We start from the raw sequence: 24,044 nt of genomic DNA, 5'->3' as shown, positions 1-24,044 counted from the left end.
TAGACTACCGTTTATACCCCTTCATGGTGCTTTACAGCCCTCTCTAAGCATTTTAGAGTCAGCATATTGCCGCAAACAATCTGGGTCCTAATTTTACTGACCTCAAAAGGATGGAAGGTTGAGTCAACCTTCAGTCTGTCAGGATTGAACTCCTGGCAGTGAGCAGAGTTAGCCTGTAAATACTACATTCTAGCCACTGTGCTACTATTGGGTTGACCTCTTTTTTTAAAAAAAACAAATAGTGAAGTGGTTCAAGTTGATTTGGTCAACTCCCAACTAGTCTCAGTTGAAGTGGACCATCTTATAAATTATGAATTTGGAATCTGAACCAAATCTTGTGACCTGTGGATATCTTTAACAGAAATGTGTTCTTTTATTCCAGTTCAAGGGTCTAGCATAATTTAGACATAAAGGAGTAAAGGTCCTTCCATCCCTACTTCCCCCAGTCCCTTCAGCGTGAGGGACCTACCTTCTCAATAAGATCTAAGCATTCTGCATTATCCATCCAATCAATGGCTTCCCAGATGATTCCCTCTCTGCCAAAGAAAAATACAAAGCCAATTAAGCACTCATTTGCAGAGAACAATTAAAAAGCACAAATCATTGCAGTTGCAGAAGAAAGAGAAAAATGAAGAAATGAATAAATGTCCCAGTCTTAAACTAAAAAGAAGCATTGGTGTTTGTAAAACTTCCAGCCAGTGGAGGAAAGGGTAATACTGTACCGTTTCCTTAATACTCTTTCACATGGTAGAATGTATGTGACCAAACACTCTTCCTCCTTTAAACAGCTTTCTCATCCTTTAACCAAAAGCAAGGCTTTTGCCTAATAGCCAGAACAAAAAAAATGAAAATATGAGATATCCCCACTGTTTGATAGTCTAATTTTTCTACCTATTGTACTCAAGCTGCTCCAGGGAGAAGATGTGCTTGTTGAAGTACTCTTGGAGCTTCTCATTTGCATAGTTAATGTTAAACTGCTCAAAACGATTTACCTGTCCATGACAAAAGAAACCAATAGTTAATTCCTTTCATCTTGATCTGGGGAAAATCCTATTTCTCTCAAATCTCCGAAGAACTGGGGAAACAAGGATGGGCTGGCGGATGTGCATCAGCCTATGCCCTAGAATATCAATTGATGCAAGGGTTGGCACAAAACTTCAAAACTTACATAGAATGTGAGATAGAAAACAAAAGATGTAGTACGTCTTGAGCAGGGGTGTCAAACTCAAAACCCAAGGGCCAGATCTGACCCAAGGAGGTGTCCCTCAGTCCTTCTTCCAGTGAAAATGGAGCTCAGGAGGCCTGCAGGTGGCCATCCCGAGCTCTGTTTTTACTGGCAGAGGGTTGCAGGAAGCTGTCGCAGCCGAAAACAGAGCGCTCGGGCCATCACAGGCGCCCCTGACACGATTGACGTTGAGTTAGCCACACCCACCCAGGTCACACCCACCCTGGCCACCCAAGGTCATCCACAATCCTGATGTGGTCCTCAATGAAATCGAGTCTTGAGGGGAGAAAAAAAATCAAATTCCTATGTCTGTTAGGTAACATGTGCATATATCCAAGCAGAGACTTCTATTATAACAGACTATCATAACCTTCTGTCTTTCAGATTTATTGGGATTTCAACACCTATTAAGTGCAAGCCATCATGTAACTATGGCTATATTAGTGACAACTAACATTTGTACCGTGTTTCCCAGAAAATACGGCCTGTCCTGAAACTAAGGCCTTGCCACATTATTCTGGTGGGCAAAAATATAAGCCTTCCCCCGCAAATAAGCCCCCTGAACAATCCCCCACCTCTGGCCAGGCAGAGCACCATTCACCAACCCAGCGGTATCCCAACGGTGCCAAGCAGTGGGAACTGGGGGGAGGGGCAAAGGTGATCACGTTGCTTGGCGCCTTTGGGTTACCCTAGGTTGGTGAGTGGTGCTGTGCCCAGCTGAAGAGGGGGAGGGTTGCTGGCTGGCTGTTCTCTTGCGAACAGGCTCCCAAAGAGCTGGGCACAGCCTCATGGGCGAATGGCTGTGTTGTGCTGTCTAGCAGCGCAGCACAGCAGCCATGAAGCGACCACGGTCACGAGCAGCCACCCAGCAAACCCCTTTTTCCAGCCGGGCACAGTGCCATTCACTGACCTAGGGGTATCACTAAGCCGCGTGAATGTCTGTTTGCTGCCGCCTGGCTCTCGCAGCTTGGCGCCTTCAAAATGCCAGTGAAAGGCGCTCTGCACGACTGGAGGGGGGGTTATGCAAGCAGCTGTTCCCCTCATGCTCATGCATCTCCGAGCTTCACGATGCCCTGGCCCAGCTCTCCCTGCAGAGCCAAGGCACCTCCGCAGCCGCCGCCGCCATCCCAGCATGGCTTTTTCGGCAGCTTCCAAACTGAGTTTTCCCACAGTGGCTGCTCTGGGCATACCCTTTATGGTTGTACGCCCAAGCCATATTTTGTATGTAAAAAGAAAATAAAACCCTGTCTTATTTTTGGGGAAACACGGTAGTCCTGAGATATCTATAGGAAGGCTGTAATAAATATTCATGCCCTTATGAATCATATCCCATAATACATCCCACGATTTATACAGTCATAGACCAAAACAACTTCCTTATTACCCAAGTTTTGGAACTTTCTTGAGGACCTTATCTTGCTGATCATCCTCTCTGTGCCACTACCACCATCCCATCCCATCCATCTTCAGATAGTACATTTTTTTACATGCATCACTACTATCTTTGTCCATGCTATGATCTACAACAGCTTAATTTCTGACCTGGAAATTCTCAAAACCAAATATATCCAAGATTCCCACAGATTTAAAATTTTCTTTCCCTTTGATCTTTGAGTTAATTTTTCCAATGATCCATGAGAAGCACCGTGAATAAAGGGCCATGGCAAGAGAGTCTCTGGAATCAGTAGCCTAAGAGCAAATAGGGAGGAAGACATTTTATCACTTATCATGGTCATGTATGACGGGAAATAAATTACATCATTTGGAAAAGAAAGGAAAAAAATAGTGATGTTTTAAAAGAACCAAGCTGATATATCCATAAAATTGTCTTGGCAAAATACAGAAGCAATTTGTCATGGCTTTCTTCTAAGACATTTCTTCAATTTCAACTTCCCAGTCTTGTCTACAGCCCTACTAATTCCTGCTGGGAATTAGTGGGGCTAATTCAGCTTTTGAGACAACTATATTAGATGCCTCATAGCCCGAAAAACTTCAGCATCTGAACATGTTTACTGGGAAATGAATTGTTAAGAGGAAAGTCGGGAAAACCTAGTGCCTGCACTGCCCAAATAAATTACTTCTCACCAACCAAGCCTTTTTCATTCCAACGAAGACCAGTTAGATTAAAGTACTACAAAATGGAGTCTTTTGGTACGTATTTTTAATTGAAAAATCTCTACATTTAGAAGACTAGGTTAGTTTTCTCCCTAATACACAAAGTTTTCATGAACAGAACCTTTTCCTAGTATGCAACTCTGTTGCTCACCCCCTCAATTGCTATTTGTTCATATAAGATTTCACAATCAGTTCTTAAGCAATTATTTCTGAGAACTGAGTTCTAGATAGCTCAAACATCTCATTACTATTGTCTATGTGTCTGAAAGAGGCTGAAAATATCCATATTTTTCCCAGAAACCTAAAGGATCCCACCTTTTCATAGGAAGCCATAATCAAGAAACACATCAGAACTATTCTGAGGTTAAATGTCACACCAGAAGCAATGTATACTTACCATACATTATAGAATGTTAAAATGTTAATTTTTAAAAAATGGAACAAAAGAAGCATGATGCCTTTAAGAGCTTCCCTCTACTCCTTCCAATTCATTGGTTGCAATATATGAAAGTAAAGGTAGGGAAGAATTGGGCAAAAGTATTTGACATGTTTCTAACTAAATATTATTGAAGATATATGGGGTACCAGATCAGGACAGCTATATATTCCTCCTAACATATATTTAAGACCTCTGTCAATTCCCTTATTGAAAACAAAGACAAGGGGAACCCTAGTGGTCAGAGTCTGCATAGTCATCCAACATCTCAGTTACCTGTATTTTTCGGAGCATAAGACACACCTTTTTCCCTCGAAAGAGGCTGAAAATCTTGGTGCGCTTTATACATTGAATACAGCATTTTTTGCTTCCCCATATCCTGGCCACTTCACCGAAATGGCCATGCATAGCTTTTAGGAGGCTTCCAGAGTGCTCCTGAGGGCTGGGGAGGGCAAAAATGAGTGAAAAATGGGCCGTTTTTTTCTCAATTTTGCCTCCCCAGCCCGCAGGGGCACTCTACAAGCCTCCTAAAGGCCATGCATGCCCTTTGGGGGGGGGGGAAACAAGCCCGTTTTTGCAAAAAACAGCTTGTTTTCACAAGGTCTGCAGAGCGCAAAAACTTTTTTTTTTAAATCTGCCTCTTCAAAATCTTGGTGCGTCTTATACTCCGGTGCGACTTATACACTGAAAAATATGGTACATCTTTTCAGATTAGTGCCTGTCTTTCAGTGGTGGGTTCCGGATTCCGTTGCAACCATACCGGCATCTACATACACAGGCACGGCATCTTCCACATGAACGTGTGCAACACGCATGTGCATCTTACCCTCCAGCGACGCCTTCACAAACCTCCGCGATGCTCCAGCTGCTCAGTGGAGAGTTGCACAAGCGCTATACGTGCTGTGAGCATGCGTGAAAGCGACGAAGAGTTTAAAGACAGGTAAGGAGCTCGGGTGGGTAGGTGGGCCCTCCGAAGCACTATACTGGAACAGAACTCGGTGCTCCAGGCAGGCACCGTTACGCCCGTACCAGGGCATACCGCCTGCAACCCACCACTGCTGTCTTTCCATATCCAGCAGTGGGACGCAAGTAGGGGCAGAAGAGACATACAGCCATAGGCATTCTGTCAAAGCCTTCATTGACTGTATTTAGCTCCTTCTGCTTAACATACTCCAAATGTCAAAGTTTGGAATGGTAATGAGCTTCGAGTACAATGCAAGCTGACTAAGATCGCCAGCCTTCTCAACCAAAATGGAATTTGACAACAGCTGACTGCTGTCCCTGGAGGGAGAAAAGGGGCATTTAGAAGCAGGAAGCCTAATTAGCAATGAAAGGTTACTCTTACTGCTATGAACCTTAGCTATTTTTGCACCAGTCAATGATGGGAAGAGTTATGCATGATACCCTCTTGCTCATATTAATGTTCCATACAAGCACCAACTCTAGACTTTGGCATTTTTGGAGTCTTAGCTTTTCAATGCAATTAGTCCATTTTAGGAGCTAAGTAGAGTATGAGTAGGAATTATCTGGACTGTGACTAAATGGGAAAAATGAAAAAATACCCCAGAAGGAGGCAATGATTGAAGAAAACTTCATGAATGTGTCTAAAAATCCATCAGAAGACAAACTTGACTCAAGGAGCTCTTGATTTCCATTCTCAGGTAAAGACCTAGAGCTCCTTCAAATCTTACAAGAATCCTCTGACTTCCTAATGAAGTATTTTGGACTTTTTTCTTTGTTTCGAACAGAGATGGCGAACATTTTTGGCTCGCGTGCCATAAATGGGGGGAGCGCAGGGGGGTTGTGCGTGGGCGTGAACATTAGCAGAACTCTTCTATTTACATGTTTTTATATTTTCTAGTATAAATAGGCTTCATCTTCTAAAAAGAGTTTTTACAAGTATAGTTTGCAGGAGTGAGTTCTCTAAAATCCGTCCATTATTTCTTTTCATAAATATTGTTCCACATGCCCTTGCTTACATTGTAGAACATCCATAGCAATGGTTATGTTAACAAAGCTGATCCACCCATTCTCTCTTCCATTCCAATACCTGCCTTTATTACCCAGGCTTATTCTTAAGCCCTGAAGCACTAAGAATACTCCAGGAATCCTTCTCTTCTGGGAAAAAGTAATATATCATCAACTCAAGGCCTCCCTCAAGTGATGTTTCCCTTTAATACTCATGGGAATGATACCATCCAGGGACAATGTCCCTTCATAGCAAATATGAACTGCAAAGCAGCTAATGACTAACTCACCTGCTCCACAGTGAGGGGAGAGCTAATTTCTTCCCCACGTAGAAACATGGACCTTTGAGTAAGTACCTCAGACAGCTGGAAGGTGTCCAAGCCAAGCAGTTCACTGACATTATGCAGCACTAGGAGACAAAACAATTGAGAACTGAGAATAAAGATGTGACTTCCCTTTCTGATAGGAAGCATACGTTATGCAAACTTCTTCACAAAGTGGAAACTAAGCAGCAACAGTGAAGATCTTATGCCAAGAACATTTTATTAGTATGTGACAACAGCTCTGAGATATTTATTCTCCCAAAATTTCATTGAGAGTTCCTTGGTCCTCAAGGTGGAAAACCCAAAGTAACGTTACTTGGCACTTCAAAAGGGAAAAACAGTTGCTCCCTATAATATATACACTTAAAGAAAAAACCCTTCTTTTCCACTTTGGTGCTAAAATACTTTATTCATTTGTTAAGCAACGAAATGAAAATAAAACATTGATCTACTGAGACAGAGAAGCACATTTAACATCAGATTGGTTAGGCAACACCACAAAGGCAAGATACATACATAAACCTTTTCATAAACCAACTTGGAATTTGTTTTTTAAATTGTGTTGCACTGGAAAATAGTTGTATTCCTGGGAATCTATTTACCTGTCAGCAATGCAGAAAAATATAAAAAGGCCACAATAACCTACTTGCTTAATTATTGGCATGCACCACAACCATGAGGGAACAGCAGATTCCAGGTAAGCATCACGTACCAGTTTTTGTGGTAATCTGAGCTCCTCCAGCAGTCATGAACTCAATGTTTCCAAGTTGTAGAATGCCAGATATAAGTTTGAAGATGTCTCTGATCTCTTCAGAACTGAATCCCATGACTTCAAATGCAGTCTGTTCAAAACACATTCAGAATCATTATGATACTTTCAAGAAGCCAGGTGTTTCTGTACAGATAGATAACTAGTGCTTCCAGTTACTCGACACTATTGTGTTTTAAAAAGATTATGCAAAGTAGCACTGGAAAAACAAATTCCATGAAGGAGGAATCAGGATAAAAGTTTTGCTTGGAATAATGGCTCTTATTCTGGTCTCAAGATGATAATTCAAAAGCTATGCTAATACATTCATCTTTTCCATAATGTGTTAAGGAAGTTCTCTGTACATCCTCTGTAACGATGTTCTCTGTACATTCACTGTAATGATGTTATAAATTAAAGTTAGATACCCAAACCCACTTAGTAGGATGGAGCACTACAGTATGTAGTGAAATTTACTTCCAAGTGGTTTAAGGAAAATGCTGTGTAATGTGGAATGGAACCTTAATATTTCAATAATTACAAAAAGAATCATAGTTCTCATTCACATGTTCCTAAATGCTTATTGCAACTTTCATGTTTCTTGCAAAGAGCAAAGATAAGTTATAATATGATCCTGGAATTAGCAGCTCATGATACATAGGGTTACTGATTGATTTCCAAGTATTATGGCCAAATAGTAATTAATGCAGTAATGGTCAACATACAACTTGCTTCCTTTGATAATACTTTAATTCTTGTCAACAAACTGCCAGAATAATACATTTGAAATTATCCATAGAAAAAGGAGGAAAAATATCTGTCAAAACTTTATCCCGTTATTCCCCCTTTTTTCTTAAACGGAAACTTATTCTCAACGTTTTAGAGTTACACAGGCAGCAGACAGTCAATCAATATTTGTCAGGCTGCAGCATACCATAAATATTATAATCTGATCTCAATTTATTCAGCTAATGTTTTCTTTTTTTAACAAAAGCACCATGCTAGCAATGGTGCTTCACGTTTTGGGATTCCAGTATTCCTGATTTTTTTTCTGGACATAATAAATACTTGAGCTTCTACAGATTTACTAAATCACATACAGGAATAATAACTACAATAGAAACTGATCATAACTGTATTTTATTAAGTGGAGGATTCAGACTTAATGGTTTTTAGATCTGCAAAGGAATTGTAATAAGATCCACTTATTTTCTGAGGCACTTGATTAGGATAATTCCCTCCTAATCCCTCCCTTTGTATGCCTGTTTCTTGTCCTACTCCATTGCCCACTTTTGTTATTTAGCTTCTGTGCAGGACTTTGCTTTTAAAAAACTCTATAAATAATAAATGCCTTATTATTTTATCTCTTACTTTCTCCATCTTGAAAAATAGTATAAAGATTTTTGCAGACTAAATGATTCCCTCAGATATTTCCTCCAAGTAAAAAGAACAGGCATGATAAAGCAGGCATTCAAGGAACAGAAAGACAAAATACTGGTGGGAAGATGAGATTTTGTCTTCAAATTACATTACTTCAGTCTAAATAGACTCTAATTGTCATTAAACAATGCATGCCATTATCAGGCACAACATTCAAGAGTGCAAAACCCTCTTGGCCTGTGGGCATTTTGCTCCCCCCCAAACAATCTGCCTTCATGCAAAGAAGCAACTGGCACATTTTTCTTTTAAGCAAGCAGGGGTTGGGGGGAGCAGAGAAATCCATCCATCAAATTTTGCCCAGATTCAAGGAAGAAACTCACCATAACTTTGCTGAACATCTCTCGGTCATCCAGGTCCTCGTTGATTATACAGCCAGACTGGTTGAGGTAACGATAGTTCTTGGGTTCCAGCAAGTGGAGTCCTTCTATAAAAAAGCAGCTCCCAGAAGGAGAAATAAAACAGTTAAGGACCAGAACAGAAGGACAGAGAAAAGAAACAAATGCAATGAATATAGAGAAAGGAGACCAGCGAATGTGAGCCAAAGGCACACATTAAGCAGCCTTTTTTTCATGTTCTGATCCCAAAAGTGGCACATATAAACATGCCCAGTTTAATTCTGCAGGATGAAACAAAACATGCAAAACAGTAGACTGGTTAACCCTGCATGGCCAGCACTGCCAAAATAAATATCTTGTCTGCAGGGAAATAAAACTAATGTACAGAGTAGAGGGTGCTCAGGTGTTCCACTCCTGGGGATAATCCACTCATATGGTCCCTAAAAGTCAACACGGATTTAATGGCACAAAATCAGTCCATCAGTTAAAGTGTTCCTCTGAGCAAAAGAATTGACAGGATTCTGCTTATGGGGAAAGCATTGTTACATATAAATGCAGAAAAGTGAGACAAATAGTTTTCTTTGGTTTCTTTTAATGAATAGCAGCCTTGGGAGAACAGCATCTTCAGTACATTTTTTTTCCTGGGCTGGTAAATTCAGTTGAAAAAAGGATGAATTTTGAGTGAAAAATATTTGTAGTAAATAAAGGATTTATGCGTCTATTCTGGCTGCATTTGCTCAATTCAACATGTGATTCAGTGAAGCTGCTTTCATTTAAAAATGGCTGCTTTGCCTTCAGAATGAGAATACTGCCTGAACCTCTATCTCATAGGCTACAAAATTCTCCAGGCACTTAATTGGAAAACATCTCTAAACCTACTTATTGGCATGCTAGAAAATACAGCTGGAAATCTGCAATAACTCCTGATTTTTGTGTCAATAGCATCTCTATCAGAGACTGACCAGAGGAAGAATCAGATGTGTTCCCAATGCTATTTTCCCATCAATATTTATTACAATAATAATTTCAGCCTGATTTCCACAGTACTCTACATTTGACATGTGTTTGAGGCATATCCACAAAAAATGCTGGGACATGAGACTTGGTCATGAAGTTTGAGATCTATCAACCTAACTGGGAAATTTCATCCATTACATGAATTCTAATGTAAGCCCACAAATAATTCTAGTATTTTCCTCTTCCTGAAGCAACACTGTTGTTTTTCCTGTAAATCTACAGCTAAGCCTAATGTAGCATATTAAGATAGAAACAGGCTTTCCAATACATTTATCTGAACGTATTTATAAAAATGGAGCAAAGCAATAGGAGAAAAAGGTAACAGAGAAGATATAGCAGATTACTGTAATTTACAGACCCATTCCATCTTTTTCAGAAAAAGAAGGAAATTCTGGGGAGGAGGGGAATCACTCTGCAAGATAGCCAGTTTACAGAAATTCAAAGCAAGAAGTAATGAACTGCAAGTGACTAGAAGGCCAGGGTACATAAATTAAGTTTCATTTTCTCTATTTTTCTAATTCCGCTTAAAAACCCAGCAAGGATTGATCTTGGTTGCTATATTTGCTGACATCAAGATGCTATAATCAGACCTGATTATACATTGGTGAGTCTATAGGATTCACAGAGAACTGGCCAATCAGTTCTGCCTTTCCTAGCCAATAGCAGAATGCAGAAAAAATTCAGCCAGTCTGTGACGTTTTCTGAGTAGTAACAGTATCTTGTCTGGTCCCTTGATTTGCATACCTAAACATATTATCTCTAGTAACAGCTGCTTAAAATGGCACGTCCTAGTCAATGGACAGAATATGACTGACATGGGGATATTTTGAGAACTTTGGTCACTGCTCAATTTTGATATACTAATGCAATTGGTGGAGGACCAATGCTGTAAGCCCTACACTGGTTACAGTGGTGGGTTGCAGGTGGTATGCCCTGATACGGGTGTACTGGTGCCTGCCCGGAGCACCGGGTACCGTTCCGGTACAGTGCTCCGGAGGGCCTGCCCACCCTGCCCGAGCTCCTTACCTGTATTTGAGTTCTTCGGCGCTTCCGCACATGTACACGGAGTGCACAGCACCTGCGCAACGCTCCACTGAGCAGCTGGAGCGCCGCGGAAGCTTGCGGAGGCGTCACAAGAGGTAAGGGCACATCATGCACTGCCCGTGTGCACGCGCCCACTGCTTGCATTCATGTGGTGGACACCGGGCCCCGTAACCCACCACTGGCTGGTTACCAATAGAGATAATGGCCCCAAAGCCCTAAAAAGCCTCTCAGTTTTGAAATACTTCCGGAAGGCAATTAGGGTGGGTGCCAACTGGGTAGCCCCTGGGAAGCTGTTCTAAAAGACCAGTACTGTCATTCAAAAGCAGCAGCACTGAACCCCCTCCCCAATAGTTTCTTCCAAATAGAATTCAACTGGTTCCAGTGGGAGAATGCGGACCTGTAGATCATTTGCACCAAGTTGTATAGGGCTTTATAGGTTAGCACTTCCACTTTAAATTGCATCCACTGCATAGCAATGAGGACCTTTGGGAAGTACTATTACCTCTTTGTTCCCCGCTGACACCAGCTAATAATGCATAGAAGATATGATAATTACGTTCTCCTGGGTTCTGGTGAACCACCCTGTTCTGTAAAAGGAAAACAGAAAGAGATTAAGATAAACTCAATACACATGAGCAACACTCCCAATATTTATATGCACCATGTGTGTGCTTTAAGGAAAAGGAAGCACCTTGGCTTCACAACTTTTTCTCTTTACCACCAATATACAAAAAATCCTGAATGGTGTCCACATTTTTTTTTCATTTAAATGGGCAGATATCCATGCAGGAAGGAGTAAATGACATATCACAATCATGGTCTATTACTCTTAATACCCATTCCTTCCCTGGCGTGTATTGAACTATGTGCTTCATTAAAAGTAAGTGAATGTTTGCTTCATTTGTCAAAATGCACTACTTTTCATTAAAAGTTTCCTACGGTTGCATCTACACAACAGGGATTGTAAAGCAAGTTTATCTGTTTTGCTGAATGTGTTCATGCTGCCTCTTCGCTTGTTTCATCTAGATCAGCATTTTTCAACCTTAGCAACTTTAATAAGTATGGCTTCAACTCCTTAAATTCCCCAGCCAATATACTTGCTGGAGAATTCTGGGAGATAGTCACATATCTTAAAGTTGTTGAGGTTGAGAAACACTGGTCCGGTTATTAGTCTAACCTGCCTGCCTGATTGCAAGTAGAAGTATTTTAGACTCTCCTATTCTTGTTTCCAGAAAACTTTTCTTTGACTTTTTCAGTCCAAAAATAAAATGCACTGGAAGTGAGGTATGTCTGAATCAATGCAGGGTGTAGCCGTACACACTGAGCAAGATTACTACAACAGAGAAATTAAATATACTATCCTGGAAAAGAGAAGCATGGGAAGCTTATTTCCAGTGACGTGCGGTGAGGTTTATGGCTGGTGAGGCAAGCGGGCAAAAGCCGCCCTGCACCCCAGCACTCAAATTACTTACAATAATACATTAATTTTGAATTCCTCCCCCTCCCTCCGACCCACATAGCTTTTCCAGATGTTTCACAGAGGTTTTCAACTCTACTCTTGTCGGCCATGATGAAAATGTAAAAATGTAAAAAGAAAAAGACAAGAGCTGCTGAGGTCAGGCTGGGTTAGCTGCTGCCAGAGTCCCCAATGGAGTGCCTCATCTACATAAGGAATTTTTCGCCTTTAACCCTTGCTTAACTCTGCTCGAGTGATCGTAAAGATAGACTAAATGAGGTACGTGGTTCTCCCGCTTTCTCCTGTAGAGGGCACTTTTTTAGAGGCTTTTTTAAATAGTTAAGCACTAAGCAGAGTCATCCACTGTGACTCTGGCAGCAACTACCTCAGCCTTTTTCCTTTTAATTTTTTTTCTTTTCATGATTGACAGTGGTGAGGCCCTGCCTCCCCTGCCTCCCCTGACTGCACGTCACTGCTTATTTCTGAGATGCTAAAGAACTAATTAGAAATGAATCTAAATAAAACATTTGCCAATTGCTAGGGACATAGTCTAATTTTGCTGAGAATACTCAGTGGTCCTATGTTCAATATCATTCCCTGGTTGCTTTTATACCACTCTTATCAAAAGGAATGTTGAGCAACAAAACAAAACAAATGAGAACAAACTTCACTCACCTTTTCCAATAAATCTGAACAACAAGTTAAGGAATAAATATCATTATGACTCTCTTATAAACATATTCTCTGATAGCTGGCAAAAAAAGAACTTGGAAATGAATTCAAATATTGCTGTACATAAATTATAAGCAATGTTTTGTTTCCTAAATCTAATGAATTAAAGAGTTACCATTTTTTCGCTGAACTTTGAAAGAGAAAAATGCAATTGATGGAGAGCTGGGAGAGTACCTGATTTATGGAATTTTCAGAAAGCTGCTTCATCATTGCCATCTATAAATTAACTGTACGGATGGTTTATTGGTTCCATTCTTTCTTAATCTAGAGGTGAACAATATCTGAAGAGCTGCCATTCAAATAAAGGATACAGTCTGTGACCCTCCCTCCCTGGATATGCCCGTGCTGAGAAAAATGTAGCTGGATGAATTTGCCAAAGCGGCTAGAATTGTTGTTATAGACTGTCTTGGCATTTCCAAAAGCTTCCAGGACTGGGCTTTAATTAAAAAAAATAGATTTGTTTGGCAGGAACATTAGACAAATTTACACAGAATACATTTTTTCAACAATACAAGTCTGGTTATATGATATAGAACCATTTAGAGGTTGACTGTCAGGCCTGGAAGTCATCTTTTGCATTGGACCTTCCGGCCTGCCACATATACTGCTGTGGGAAAATGGGAGAGGGGATTATATTGAGCATGGGGGATATATAGTCATTATAACATTCCTTTCTCAAAGAGTCTCAGAGAGTCAAGGACATCTTGCCCTACACCTGGAAGGGTGTGACTAGAAGGTATCTCCAGTTGGGATGATGACTGATTGAGCCATGTGGTGGACATATGGGTGTTGGGCAGGGACTTGGACTTTGGGTGGGGAAAACCTGGAGACTTTCCGATTCGGGTTTTCCCAGATGTGCCAATATGACATCTCCTAATAAAATGGAACTTTGAGGAACTTCAAGCCTCAGAGTCTTCTTTTGTTGGGGGTGTTACGTGGAACCCTGACATTTACAAAGCTTTTCCTAAAAGAAAGTTTGTAGCCTTGAAAACTGTAAGAATAACCTCAAAAATGTATAACATTTGTGTGCCATGATGATCCTTACTGGCCCTATAACTAACAGAAGCAGAAAGAATATGCAAATATTCTTAACTTTACATATTGTACATCCTCTCAGTGCAGAAAAGTTCTTGTTTTAAGGAAACTGGTTTGGTGTTTCAAGTCCCTGGGGGAATTCAATGAGGCTTGCACAATTTCCCCAAAAGATTCTCCGTACTGGTTACAACAATATTCCAAGGAATAAGAAATCTGCCTTTTCTCAGAGCTCCTGTGCAACAGAGCATCACAAAAGGCTGCAACCTAGGACTGTATGCCCCTGACATTGAGGATGTCAAATGTCATTATTCTCATGATGTGGCTCTTGAGAAACAACCTCCCCATTTCCTGCCTATACACAGGAACCCCTTTTACCTGCTCTCGAGGATAGCTTCCTCCACGTGGGTGGTCTTCTCCAAAGCAGAGCTACCCAAGGAGAACTGGCTCATGGCTGACAGAAACTTTAACAGCAACTTGGTACTCTCCGTCTTTCCTGCTCCACTTTCTCCACTGTTAATAGACAGCCCAAGAGGAGGAAATCAAGGAATTCATAATGGCAATGATTCTGAGGTTTCCACCCATCTTTCAATACCAGAAGTGGGATAAAGTGGGAAGCTTGTGGCCTCACTGCTTCTCTCACCTGATCAGAATGCATTGGCTGTCATGACGCCTCCAGAGGCAGCTGTAGCACTCACTGGCCGTGGCAAAAATGTGAGGGGGCAGCTCTCCCAGGCAGTGCTGTCGGTACAAGTCAATGGCGGATGCATCGTACAGCCCAGTAATGGGCTTGTAGGGATTCACCGAAACCAAGATAGAACCGATGCTTGTCTGCAAGGGAAGGGAAGGAAGGGCAAAGCATTTCAGGAGTTAATTTGGAAGGAAAGGTGGTTTTGAAATTAACAAGGTAGCTGAATGCTAGTTCCAAAGAACATAGAAGCATTGGAAGGAAAGGAAGACATTAAAGTTCATGCCTTCATTTGCTCTGGGAAAAGAGATCTTCAGTCAGTCTGCTGCAAGGAAACTGAGGTAAATGGGAGACCTCACTTGCATTTTCCATTCCACTTCCATATAGAAAAGAACAATCTGGGCAAATTGTGTGTTTATGTATACACATACATGTATAGGTGTGAATAGGCTTGCCACCCAACAATCAACTCACCCAAATGTATTATAATGTGACCTCCAATTAATTCTTCACAAACCCATAGAAACTAGCAACCATGCTACTATATCAACTTTCCACATTTTTAATTTTTTTTTTAATCTATTGAAGTAGCGGTCCTACCTTAGATTACAAAAATCCCCATGTTCTGTTACCACTTTTCTTAATATAGTTGGCAGAACTGTGGGTAATTATAGAGATCCTAGGTTTCCTCTTTCATGTTATATAAAGAATAGTGAAGTATCCAGAAGTCAGGCACCCCAATCAGAAAGAAGAATGAAGGAAGATTTGGATTATTAAGAAAAAAAAGAAAAGCCATAAAAAATAAATAGGAGGCCTTCTTCAGACCTACAGAATACCAAGTAATCAAAAGAACGATCTCTTGGTGTGTTTTTTTATTGTATTAAAGACGTAACTGCAACAAAGCAGAAGGAAAACCTGCTGGTAGGTATTATAAGTTTATTTTAATTTTTCTCTGTACAACCCTTCTTATTATACTATACTCAAAATACATGTGACTGCTACTTTCGTCATCCCCCAACAAGCATGGCACTACTCTTCACCACTTGAAAAGATATTCTCATGTTATTCAGCACACTCTTTCCATTGAAGTATAATTTTAAATTAAAGATATCAATAGGGAGCAGAGCAGCACATGAAAGGAACACAGTCCATAATCAGCCTCATTCATTCATCCTACAGCAAAGTCATGCGTGGCAATTTCCCCTCTTACACTAAGCTATCTTTGGACTCCATATTTATGATCCATGATATTTGTCTTTAAGTTATGCTAACGCAGTGGTGGGTTACGACCGGTACGCCCTTGTACAGATGTACCGGTGCTTACTGGGAGCACTGGGTACCCGCTCGTCAATACTCCTTACCCGTATTTGAGCTCTTCGGGGCTTCTGCACATGCACACGGAGCATATGGTAACTGCGCGATGCTCCGCCGAGCAGCTGGAGCGTCGCAGGCGGTAAGTACGCATGACTGCGCTATGCGTGTGTACGCACGTGCTGCGTGCATTCATGTGGTGGACATCGGGCCCTGTTGCCCCGTACCGGTTGCACCAGGATCCAGAACCCACCACTGTACTACCAGTACCAAATCTGAAGGAGTTAAACGTGTTCTTCTACAGCTCTGGGATTCCAGAACAGGATATGCACAATAAATCAGAATAACGTCTCTCTTACTCAATTAGCAGTTTTAAGAAAAAGTCTGCTTGTGCATAACAGTTGCAACAGGGCATTCCCCGTGCTACAAATACCCTTCTCAGTTGTTTTGCAGAGGCAAATGAACAGTGTTTTGAACAAGATCAGAATCCTCAATTAAGCTCTCCCATAGATGCAAAACTACTATGACAAATTTTAGATGCTCCCCTGGCCTTCATCTTCTTGCAATGGTTCTATGGGGGGGTCATAATAATGAACATATTTCATAATTTCTCCTAGGCAATTTTTAATATGGAAATTACCACTTCTGCTCAGCTATGCCCCAAAATTCTGAGGAGAATTGAGCAGTGACCATCTTCTGCATAATATGTAGAACCAGAATAGATTGAGCTTTTGACCAGGAAGTATTTTTTAAAAATGCAACAAAAACTATTATCTGAGAATGGAGATTCCATTATTAAGAGGGGAGAAATCAATGGGTGTAAGTGGAAACAATATCTTAAGTAAAATGTTAACGGATGAAGCCTTGTCAGCTCATTTTTAAAAAAAGGAATGTAAGAGGGTACATTAAAGGTTTCTAAAAATACATTGTTGGAGGAAACTATTAGAGTCTGCACAATCTGAGGCGGTAGATAAATCTAAAGTACCTGATGATCAGAATACAATATGAACTCATTAGCCAAATTCAGGATGAAGACCAAAATATCCTTTAATAGATAGAAATATAGTTTGTACAAATCTGCAGAATAAACCTTTTAGAAGCCAAAAATTTGAATTACTTTTCAAACTTGGATCTTCTTAAGGACTACTGCTCTAATACATTCTTTATTGAATGTTTCATGAAAGGTGGAACAGAACACATCTTCTATTTTTAGGATTTCATCCTATTTCATCAGAAGCAGAAACCACTGCAATTGAAAATGGGGCATTACATAGAAAATCTTAAGTGGAAAAGTGTGTGTGTGTGTGTGTGTGTGTGTGTGAGTGTGTGTGTTTCTGTCTGTCCCCATAGTCTCAGAGGTGTGGTGACCTAGCAGTTAAGACGCTGGTTTTGTCAACCAGAAGGTTGACAGTTTGAGACCCAAGCACCGCATGATAGAGTAAGCTCCCATTCTTGCCCTGGCTCCTAACCACCTATCAGTTCAAAAGCATGCAAATGCAAGTAGATAAATAGGTACCACATTGGTGGGAAAGTAACAGCATTCCATGTGCCTCAGCATATAGGCATGCTGACCACATTACCATGGAAGCGTCTTCGGACAACACTGGCTTCCTTAGCTAGGAAATGGAAATAAGCACCATCTCTAGAGTCAGGCACAATTGAGCAGAGGAAACCTTTACTCTTTACCTCTATAGGTAAAGCCTCATGCCTATAAATGTTTAAGAAACAGGCAGTGAATTCTAATACCCCATTACTTTATTTTCTTGATCTATATGATACTAATTAAGGGATGACAACCTAATAGTGCAGTTGCTTTATTTGGAATGTTGAGAACATGTTAAGGATGCCTTCAGAATGTTTATTTGCTGTAACAAATATGGATATGATTAAACTCCAATGTAATTACATAAAACTCTTACATAACTGATGTAGTTGTTCCCTATTCCTCAGTCCAGGGCTACCAGATGCTCTCTTCTATTCTGAATTATCCTTGTATTTTTTTCAATGGTCAAGAAAACGAAATAGTGGGCTGCCAACTACACATATTTTTGTTTTTAAAGAAAGCTTATAGAGATCTAGGAAAGCTCAAATGCAGGGCTCTCCAACCTTGGCAACTTTAAGACTTGTGACTTCAACTCCCAGAGTAAAGCTGGCTGAGGAATTCTGGGAGTTGAAGTCCACAAGTCTTAAAGTTGCCAAAGTTGGAGACCCTTGCTCAAAAGTATTGTGAAAAGTAAGAAGATGACAAAAGCTATGACTCTGCTTTGTTTGCCCAATTTCTTTTTTTTTTTTTAAAGGATATCCCTCTTCCTCAACAAAAAAGACAGAGGGAATGGCATGCAGTGCTGGGTAACATTTTTTTTAATAAGGCATGCCAACCATTGCAAAAACTAAATGAAAGTGGAATTATTTAATTCCAAACCTGCTCAGTAGTGTACAGAAATTGAATACTTCTGAGTTATCAATAAACATGAGAAGATTCAGCCCCCAAGATCTTTGTTTTTTTTAAATAAGAACTGTAACATTTATCATTTTGCTAATTTTATCAAACACTTAGAAAGCTTGTTCTTTTTAATGCCATCCACAGGTGTCATGCATTATTATTCTAGTCATTTCTTATCCCCAAGATAACTAAACGCCAGGGGTTAAAGCAAGACTGACTGATCACCAATGATTTTGCACTACAGTAATGGTTTTTTTGAAGTAATAAGCTGTTCCACCTTAGAAAACACAAGTCCAATATATTCAGGAAGCATACGGTTACACGGTTTTTCATGCAGCTTGACTAATAGCTAATAAAAACTATTTTTTAAATCAAAAAAAGGCTGTTAAATTTTCTACGATCTCTTTCCTCTAAGAATAAAGAGAAGATTTTGAACCAACACACACACATCCAACAATGTTTCCTCTGATTCTTTTAAAACAAAAAAATATTTTGCATAAACATTCTCTCTGGCTGAACCCAAGAATTACAGGATTGCCTTATGTTATTTTTTAAGACAACTAGAATTGCTGCTGTCTTTCTTCCTACTAACACAAGCAATACATCGTGCAGTGTCCTGCTCCCACCCACCCCCTTCCTCTTTTGTAGCACTGCCTGGCAGGGGAAATGAACAGTGTAGTGATGTCACCTCATTATGTAGAGAGCAGCTGGCATCAGATATTACACACACCCAAAATGCAATACACAAAAAGTGGATGCAGATTCACCTCTGTAATTCTATCTGGCCCTTAGACAATGCATGTGGAGCTTCTGAAACAGGAAAGAGCATGCTTTAAATGTTGTTATTCTCATTCCCTTTCTGACAAAAGGAGAGGAGAGGGAAAGAGAGGGGAGGGGGAAGGAAAAGCAATCTGATGTAAAAGAGCAACAGACAAAATGAAAGCTGGTGGATTATGAGCTCTTGGTTATAAAGAACTTTTGCTGAGAGGTGAGTGCAATTGTAAGCCGGGTGTAGATGGTAAAAAAACAAAAAACAAATAGGTTATCGCTAGACAGCATAATGCATTATTTGCAAGTCCCTTGCTCACTCCAAAAGAAGACGCTTCCCAGAAAACAGGTCATTTAATTGATCATTTTCTGGAATATAAAATGCCTTCAATCCTTGTTGCCTTGGTAACCGTTGCGATGCAACAGACTTAAGATCCACATTTCAATACCAGAATTTAAGGACACTTGTGCACAGGTAAGAAGATAAGGGAATATGCCTCATCCCTTTCCTTGGGCTCTCAAATTATCTTGCAGTAATCTTGCTTGATACAGAATTACCTGCTCTTCCTCATCTCCCATCCATATTACAGAAGCAGCTAGAAATTGGATGTTTAATGCCAAAAGAAGGAATTAGATGGCAGAAACTTTGGATTGCACTATGGATACTAACTCTCCCTTGGAATACAGGAAAGGGGTAAATTATGTAAAAAAACGAAGGCTGAAATCTGGCATGCAGATGAACATTTATGTTTGTGTTTCAACTCATATACAGGCTGCATTTTCAAAAACTTGGGTGGTTATTCAAAGGTGTGAGGAATATGCCACCAATACATTCTGCTATAAATAGAATCAATTTGATGACACATTAGCATTTCCCTAGTTTTACTAAGAAGCTGTCCAAATATTCTCAGGGGTCTCTAACCCAAGCTGCTCATGACCCAAAGACACGAAAAGCATCAAAGCACACTTCAGAGAGCCATGGCTCCTGCATACCTGGATGTCAAATCTACCTCTCATAGGATGAGGATACAGTCATGCAGGTAACTTCTCTTTTGAGGATGCTGTTTAGCATTTTGTTGGAAAGATTAAGCAGGGCACCATCTAATTTGTTCACTCACATAGATGTGGTTCTGCTTGTAGCGCTGGTGCAGGTTGAGCAAGATGGCAGCCTCATGTAAGTCTCCCAGCATGGACATGTCCTCCACACCGTCTACACTTGACTGATGCATTGGCAGAATTTTTTCTTTTGGCAGAGAGCCTTGTGGATAGCAGAACACCTAGGGAAAGGGAAAGATTGCACTGAGAGATGCAACACTGCAAAATGACCATATGTCCTGGGTGACTCTCATCCGCTGAACTAGATGTGATAATAAAGAACCTGTATTAGATCTGGACATCAAGTCAGCTAGTAATCATATGCGTGCTTGTTTCATGAATTTCTTATATTTCCACATCTTTTAAGTAAACCTTTCAGGATCATATGGTAGCCCTAAAACAAACTTAGCAATAGCAATAGCAGTTAGACTTATATAACGCTTCATAGGGCTTTCAGCCCTCTCTAAGCGCTTTACAGAATCAGCATATTGCCCCCAACAACAATCTGGGTCCTCATTTTACCCACCTCAGAAGGATGGAAGGCTGAGTCAACCCTGAGCCGGTGAGATTTGAACAGCCGAACTGCAGAACTGCAGTCAGCTGAAGTAGCCTGCAGTACTGCATTTAACCACTGCGCCACCTCGGCTCTCAAAACTTCCAAGCAATCAAAATTAATAAAATCATTACAGCAATATTAAAAAAGAATCACGTTCAGATTTAGAAGTCAGAAAGAATGAGGAATGCAAACATTAGTGCACGACCATTAAAGATAAAAAACCTATAACACTAACTACTAAAAATCATCAGGGATGAAGAAAGTACAATTTCTTTGGTACTAACTCCTTAAGCCAGATGCTGCTGCAGTTAAAATCCTGTCTCATATTCCTATCTTTTATAAGTGATGGAATAGGAAATGGACGTTGAACACTGATGCAAACTCTGCAAAAGAATCCTGCTAGTCCATTTTGTGTCAGTTGCAGTTTTCAAGAATAGCTCCATATGCAACATTTTACAACGATCTAATTTAATAACAACGAGCAAGAATTAATCTGGTTGATCCACTGCGAATCCAGGACACTTTCTTAGGTGCAGCAACACATGACTTTGTCTGCTACCCACACCTAGGCCACTGGAAAAGGCCCATTATTTTCTCCTATACACCAAAGGTATTTTTTTAACTTCTGCTAATTTAGTTCTCCTATTGTGCCCCACTTTCACTGGAACTGGCTATCATATACTTGGTAGAATCACTCTCTCTGTTCCAATCACTGGTTACTGTCTTCTGGCCATTTAAAAAAAAATTCACCAGTGAAACAATGGAAAGCTGGGGTTTTTTTAAAAGGTGAAATTGATAAGTTTCTGCCACTTTTACTTTCTGGGCCTCAAGACAGGAAAATAGCCCTACTCCTTAGCCTTTACACTTATATACTGCTCCATACTACTTTACAGCACTGTACAGTATTTACAGTGATTTACAATGTCAACATATTATCCCCAACAATCTGGCTCCTCATTTTACTAACCTTGGAAGAATGGAAGGCTGATTCAACCTTGAGCTGGTCAGGATCAAACTCCTGGCAGTGGGCAGAGTTAGCCTACAATATTGCGCTCTAATCACTGTGCTACCACAGCTCCTGGTAAAATAGTAAATTATAGGGTTTCTCTCTCTCTCTCTCTTTTTATCAGCTCATGAATGGTAAAGAAGTGGAGGATTTCAGCAATCAGGGGTCATGGCAAATGTAATCCAGACAAAACACTAGCCGGTGTGCGTGATGGAAATAGAGGAAAGAGTTGAAATGTGGAAAGTGATTTTTAAACTGGCTTCCTTATCACTGGTTTACACACAGGGAGACAAGCAGCTGAAGAGTCCAAGTATTAAGATTTGGATCACTGCAGACTGCTCTGTTATGGGTTCATGCTTCAAACATGTAAATGTTGTAATGGGTTGTCAGTTGCCACAGGGACAACATATTAAACTCCTGCATCTCCATCTTTTATTCCATACTAGTAATTGCTAATATATAAAGAACACACGTTGAAAGGATATCCATCTTTCTATTGCTCTTTTAGCAAGCCTCATTGAGATGCTGTAATGGCACTTAGGTCATATTAAAAGATAACTGATCTACATTAGGTCATCTTATCTATATATGCAGGGGAGGAATGCAGGCCTCCCTCCCTAATACACCAGAGAGATTCAGAAGGGCGGGGATTTGCCTAGAGAAAATGGAAGATGACCGATTCAAGGTATTAATACAGGATTATCTCCAATTTCAAACCTGGCCAGCAGCACAACTACTGATGTGTGAATTGCTTGGAAGCTTCAAGAGCCTGCCCCAGTCTGCTGAGGTGTGTTGCTGTCTTTTCTGAGAACTTGTGTGCCTTGTTTCAGGGTCAATGAGTTTTACAGCAATTCAGAAAAACCAATTTGCAAGCTAGAATGGGGGAGCAAAGTCTTAAGAAAAATATACCAGTTCAGGCAAGATGACATTAACTTAACACTTGGCCATCTTAGGTGGTACATATTAGGTATCAGTTGAGTCTCCCAATATATTTTTAAAAAAAAATGTTCAAAAAGCAAGGGGATTATCCAAGAGTCCTTTCTTCAGTGGTTCATTACAGTCTTAAATTTCACTTACCTCCCCATAGTCTGAAGTGAAGAGCATGGAGCCATTAGCACAGGATCCAAGAGTGCAGGGCCGCATATAATCAGGTTCCTGCAGCCACACGCGTGTTCCCTGTAACCAATCACAGGAGAGTTCAACCATATAGTCTTTATCTGTTTATATTTGTACATCTGAGGGAGATGGGTGGTTAAGAAATATGACACATACATATGTGCTACTGTACGTACATACACACACACACATTTAGTGATCACACTTGCTATTATTTCCTTTCTTTGCCGATCAACTACAAAAATATGTCATATCCAGAAACAATTTAAACGTGCATATTCAGCAGTAAAATGCATGAATAAAACATGTAGATGGCCACCACAAAGGGGCAGTCTTCTCTTCATCTTCCCAATAAGGTAGTATCTATACTATAAGAATTAGTATCAAGATAAACAATTATAAATGATTAATCCTTTCACTTTTGTCTTTTTTATTTAAACTTTTTTTCTTAGGAATATAGGGAAGATGGCTGGACTGACACCCAGGATGACATTCATTACAGTCCCTCTCAGAACACCACATATTGTACATGACAGTTAAACAGTGTTGCCTATCAGGGCTAAAATATACCCAATTTCTATAGTCTGCATGGATCCCCAACATATCCTGGAATGTTACATAAACTATTCAATCTGCCTGATGCAATTTAGACTGGGACAAATAGAAAAGGATCAACTTTTTTCATTCTTAAATTTCTTTTTAAGTAGTTACATTGCAAACACTGTGGATGGCAAAAAAAAAAAATCACTTTGCCATTATTTCAATGCAGTAGTTAACGTTTTCCCATTCATCCCAGGCAAATATGGGACTTCGTCTCCCAGCCTTGCCCCACATTCAAAGGCCTTACTGAATTGTGCCAAAAGCTGTCACTAGGCTATTAGAATAAACCAAGCAAAAGCAGCCTTTGTGTAAACGTCACACCACCTTGGTATGTAGTATGGAATTGGGTTTAGACAATAATTTTCACTCCTTTTCAACACTCCAGGATTTAATTCTGCCCAGTTTTTGGTCATTTGTCTTAGACCCAGATGTGAGATTCCCAGGATCAAGTTTCAATCAATTTGGAAACTGTTTCCCATTTCCCTCTAACTCAGTTCACCAAGCCTTATCAGTTTAAAAATTCTACTTTATGCTACCTAACACAAGGGGAGTTGAAATATTGCTTTCAGTTCCTTAGAGGAAAGTATGAT

The 24,044-nt window shown here is 40.3% G+C and overlaps 1 protein-coding gene across 1 annotated transcript in view; it reads right to left on the bottom strand.

The window, feature by feature from the left end:
• LOC116512071 (unconventional myosin-X-like) overlaps positions 1 to 22,872 on the bottom strand; it is a 76,555-nt gene extending 53,683 nt beyond the window's left edge. Inside the window, exons 1-13 of the mRNA XM_032222350.1 lie at positions 22,816 to 22,872; positions 20,200 to 20,358; positions 14,515 to 14,702; positions 14,250 to 14,384; positions 13,151 to 13,275; positions 12,783 to 12,796; positions 11,154 to 11,238; positions 8,576 to 8,679; positions 6,780 to 6,909; positions 6,035 to 6,153; positions 2,768 to 2,914; positions 892 to 992; positions 470 to 536 (exon numbers count right to left, since the gene is read on the bottom strand). Of these exons, the coding sequence (XP_032078241.1) occupies positions 470 to 536; positions 892 to 992; positions 2,768 to 2,914; positions 6,035 to 6,153; positions 6,780 to 6,909; positions 8,576 to 8,679; positions 11,154 to 11,238; positions 12,783 to 12,796; positions 13,151 to 13,275; positions 14,250 to 14,384; positions 14,515 to 14,702; positions 20,200 to 20,358; positions 22,816 to 22,842 (1,401 nt within the window). The 5' untranslated portion in view covers positions 22,843 to 22,872. The remainder of the gene's footprint in view (positions 1 to 469; positions 537 to 891; positions 993 to 2,767; positions 2,915 to 6,034; positions 6,154 to 6,779; positions 6,910 to 8,575; positions 8,680 to 11,153; positions 11,239 to 12,782; positions 12,797 to 13,150; positions 13,276 to 14,249; positions 14,385 to 14,514; positions 14,703 to 20,199; positions 20,359 to 22,815) is intronic.
• Positions 22,873 to 24,044: the final 1,172 nt, after the last annotated feature.

Source organism: Thamnophis elegans, chromosome 1, assembly GCF_009769535.1.
Source record: "Thamnophis elegans isolate rThaEle1 chromosome 1, rThaEle1.pri, whole genome shotgun sequence".
NCBI classification, from domain to species: Eukaryota; Metazoa; Chordata; class Lepidosauria; order Squamata; family Colubridae; genus Thamnophis; species Thamnophis elegans.
The sequence above is the reverse complement of the archived record's forward strand: the minus strand, read 5'-3'. Positions and strand labels throughout refer to the sequence as shown.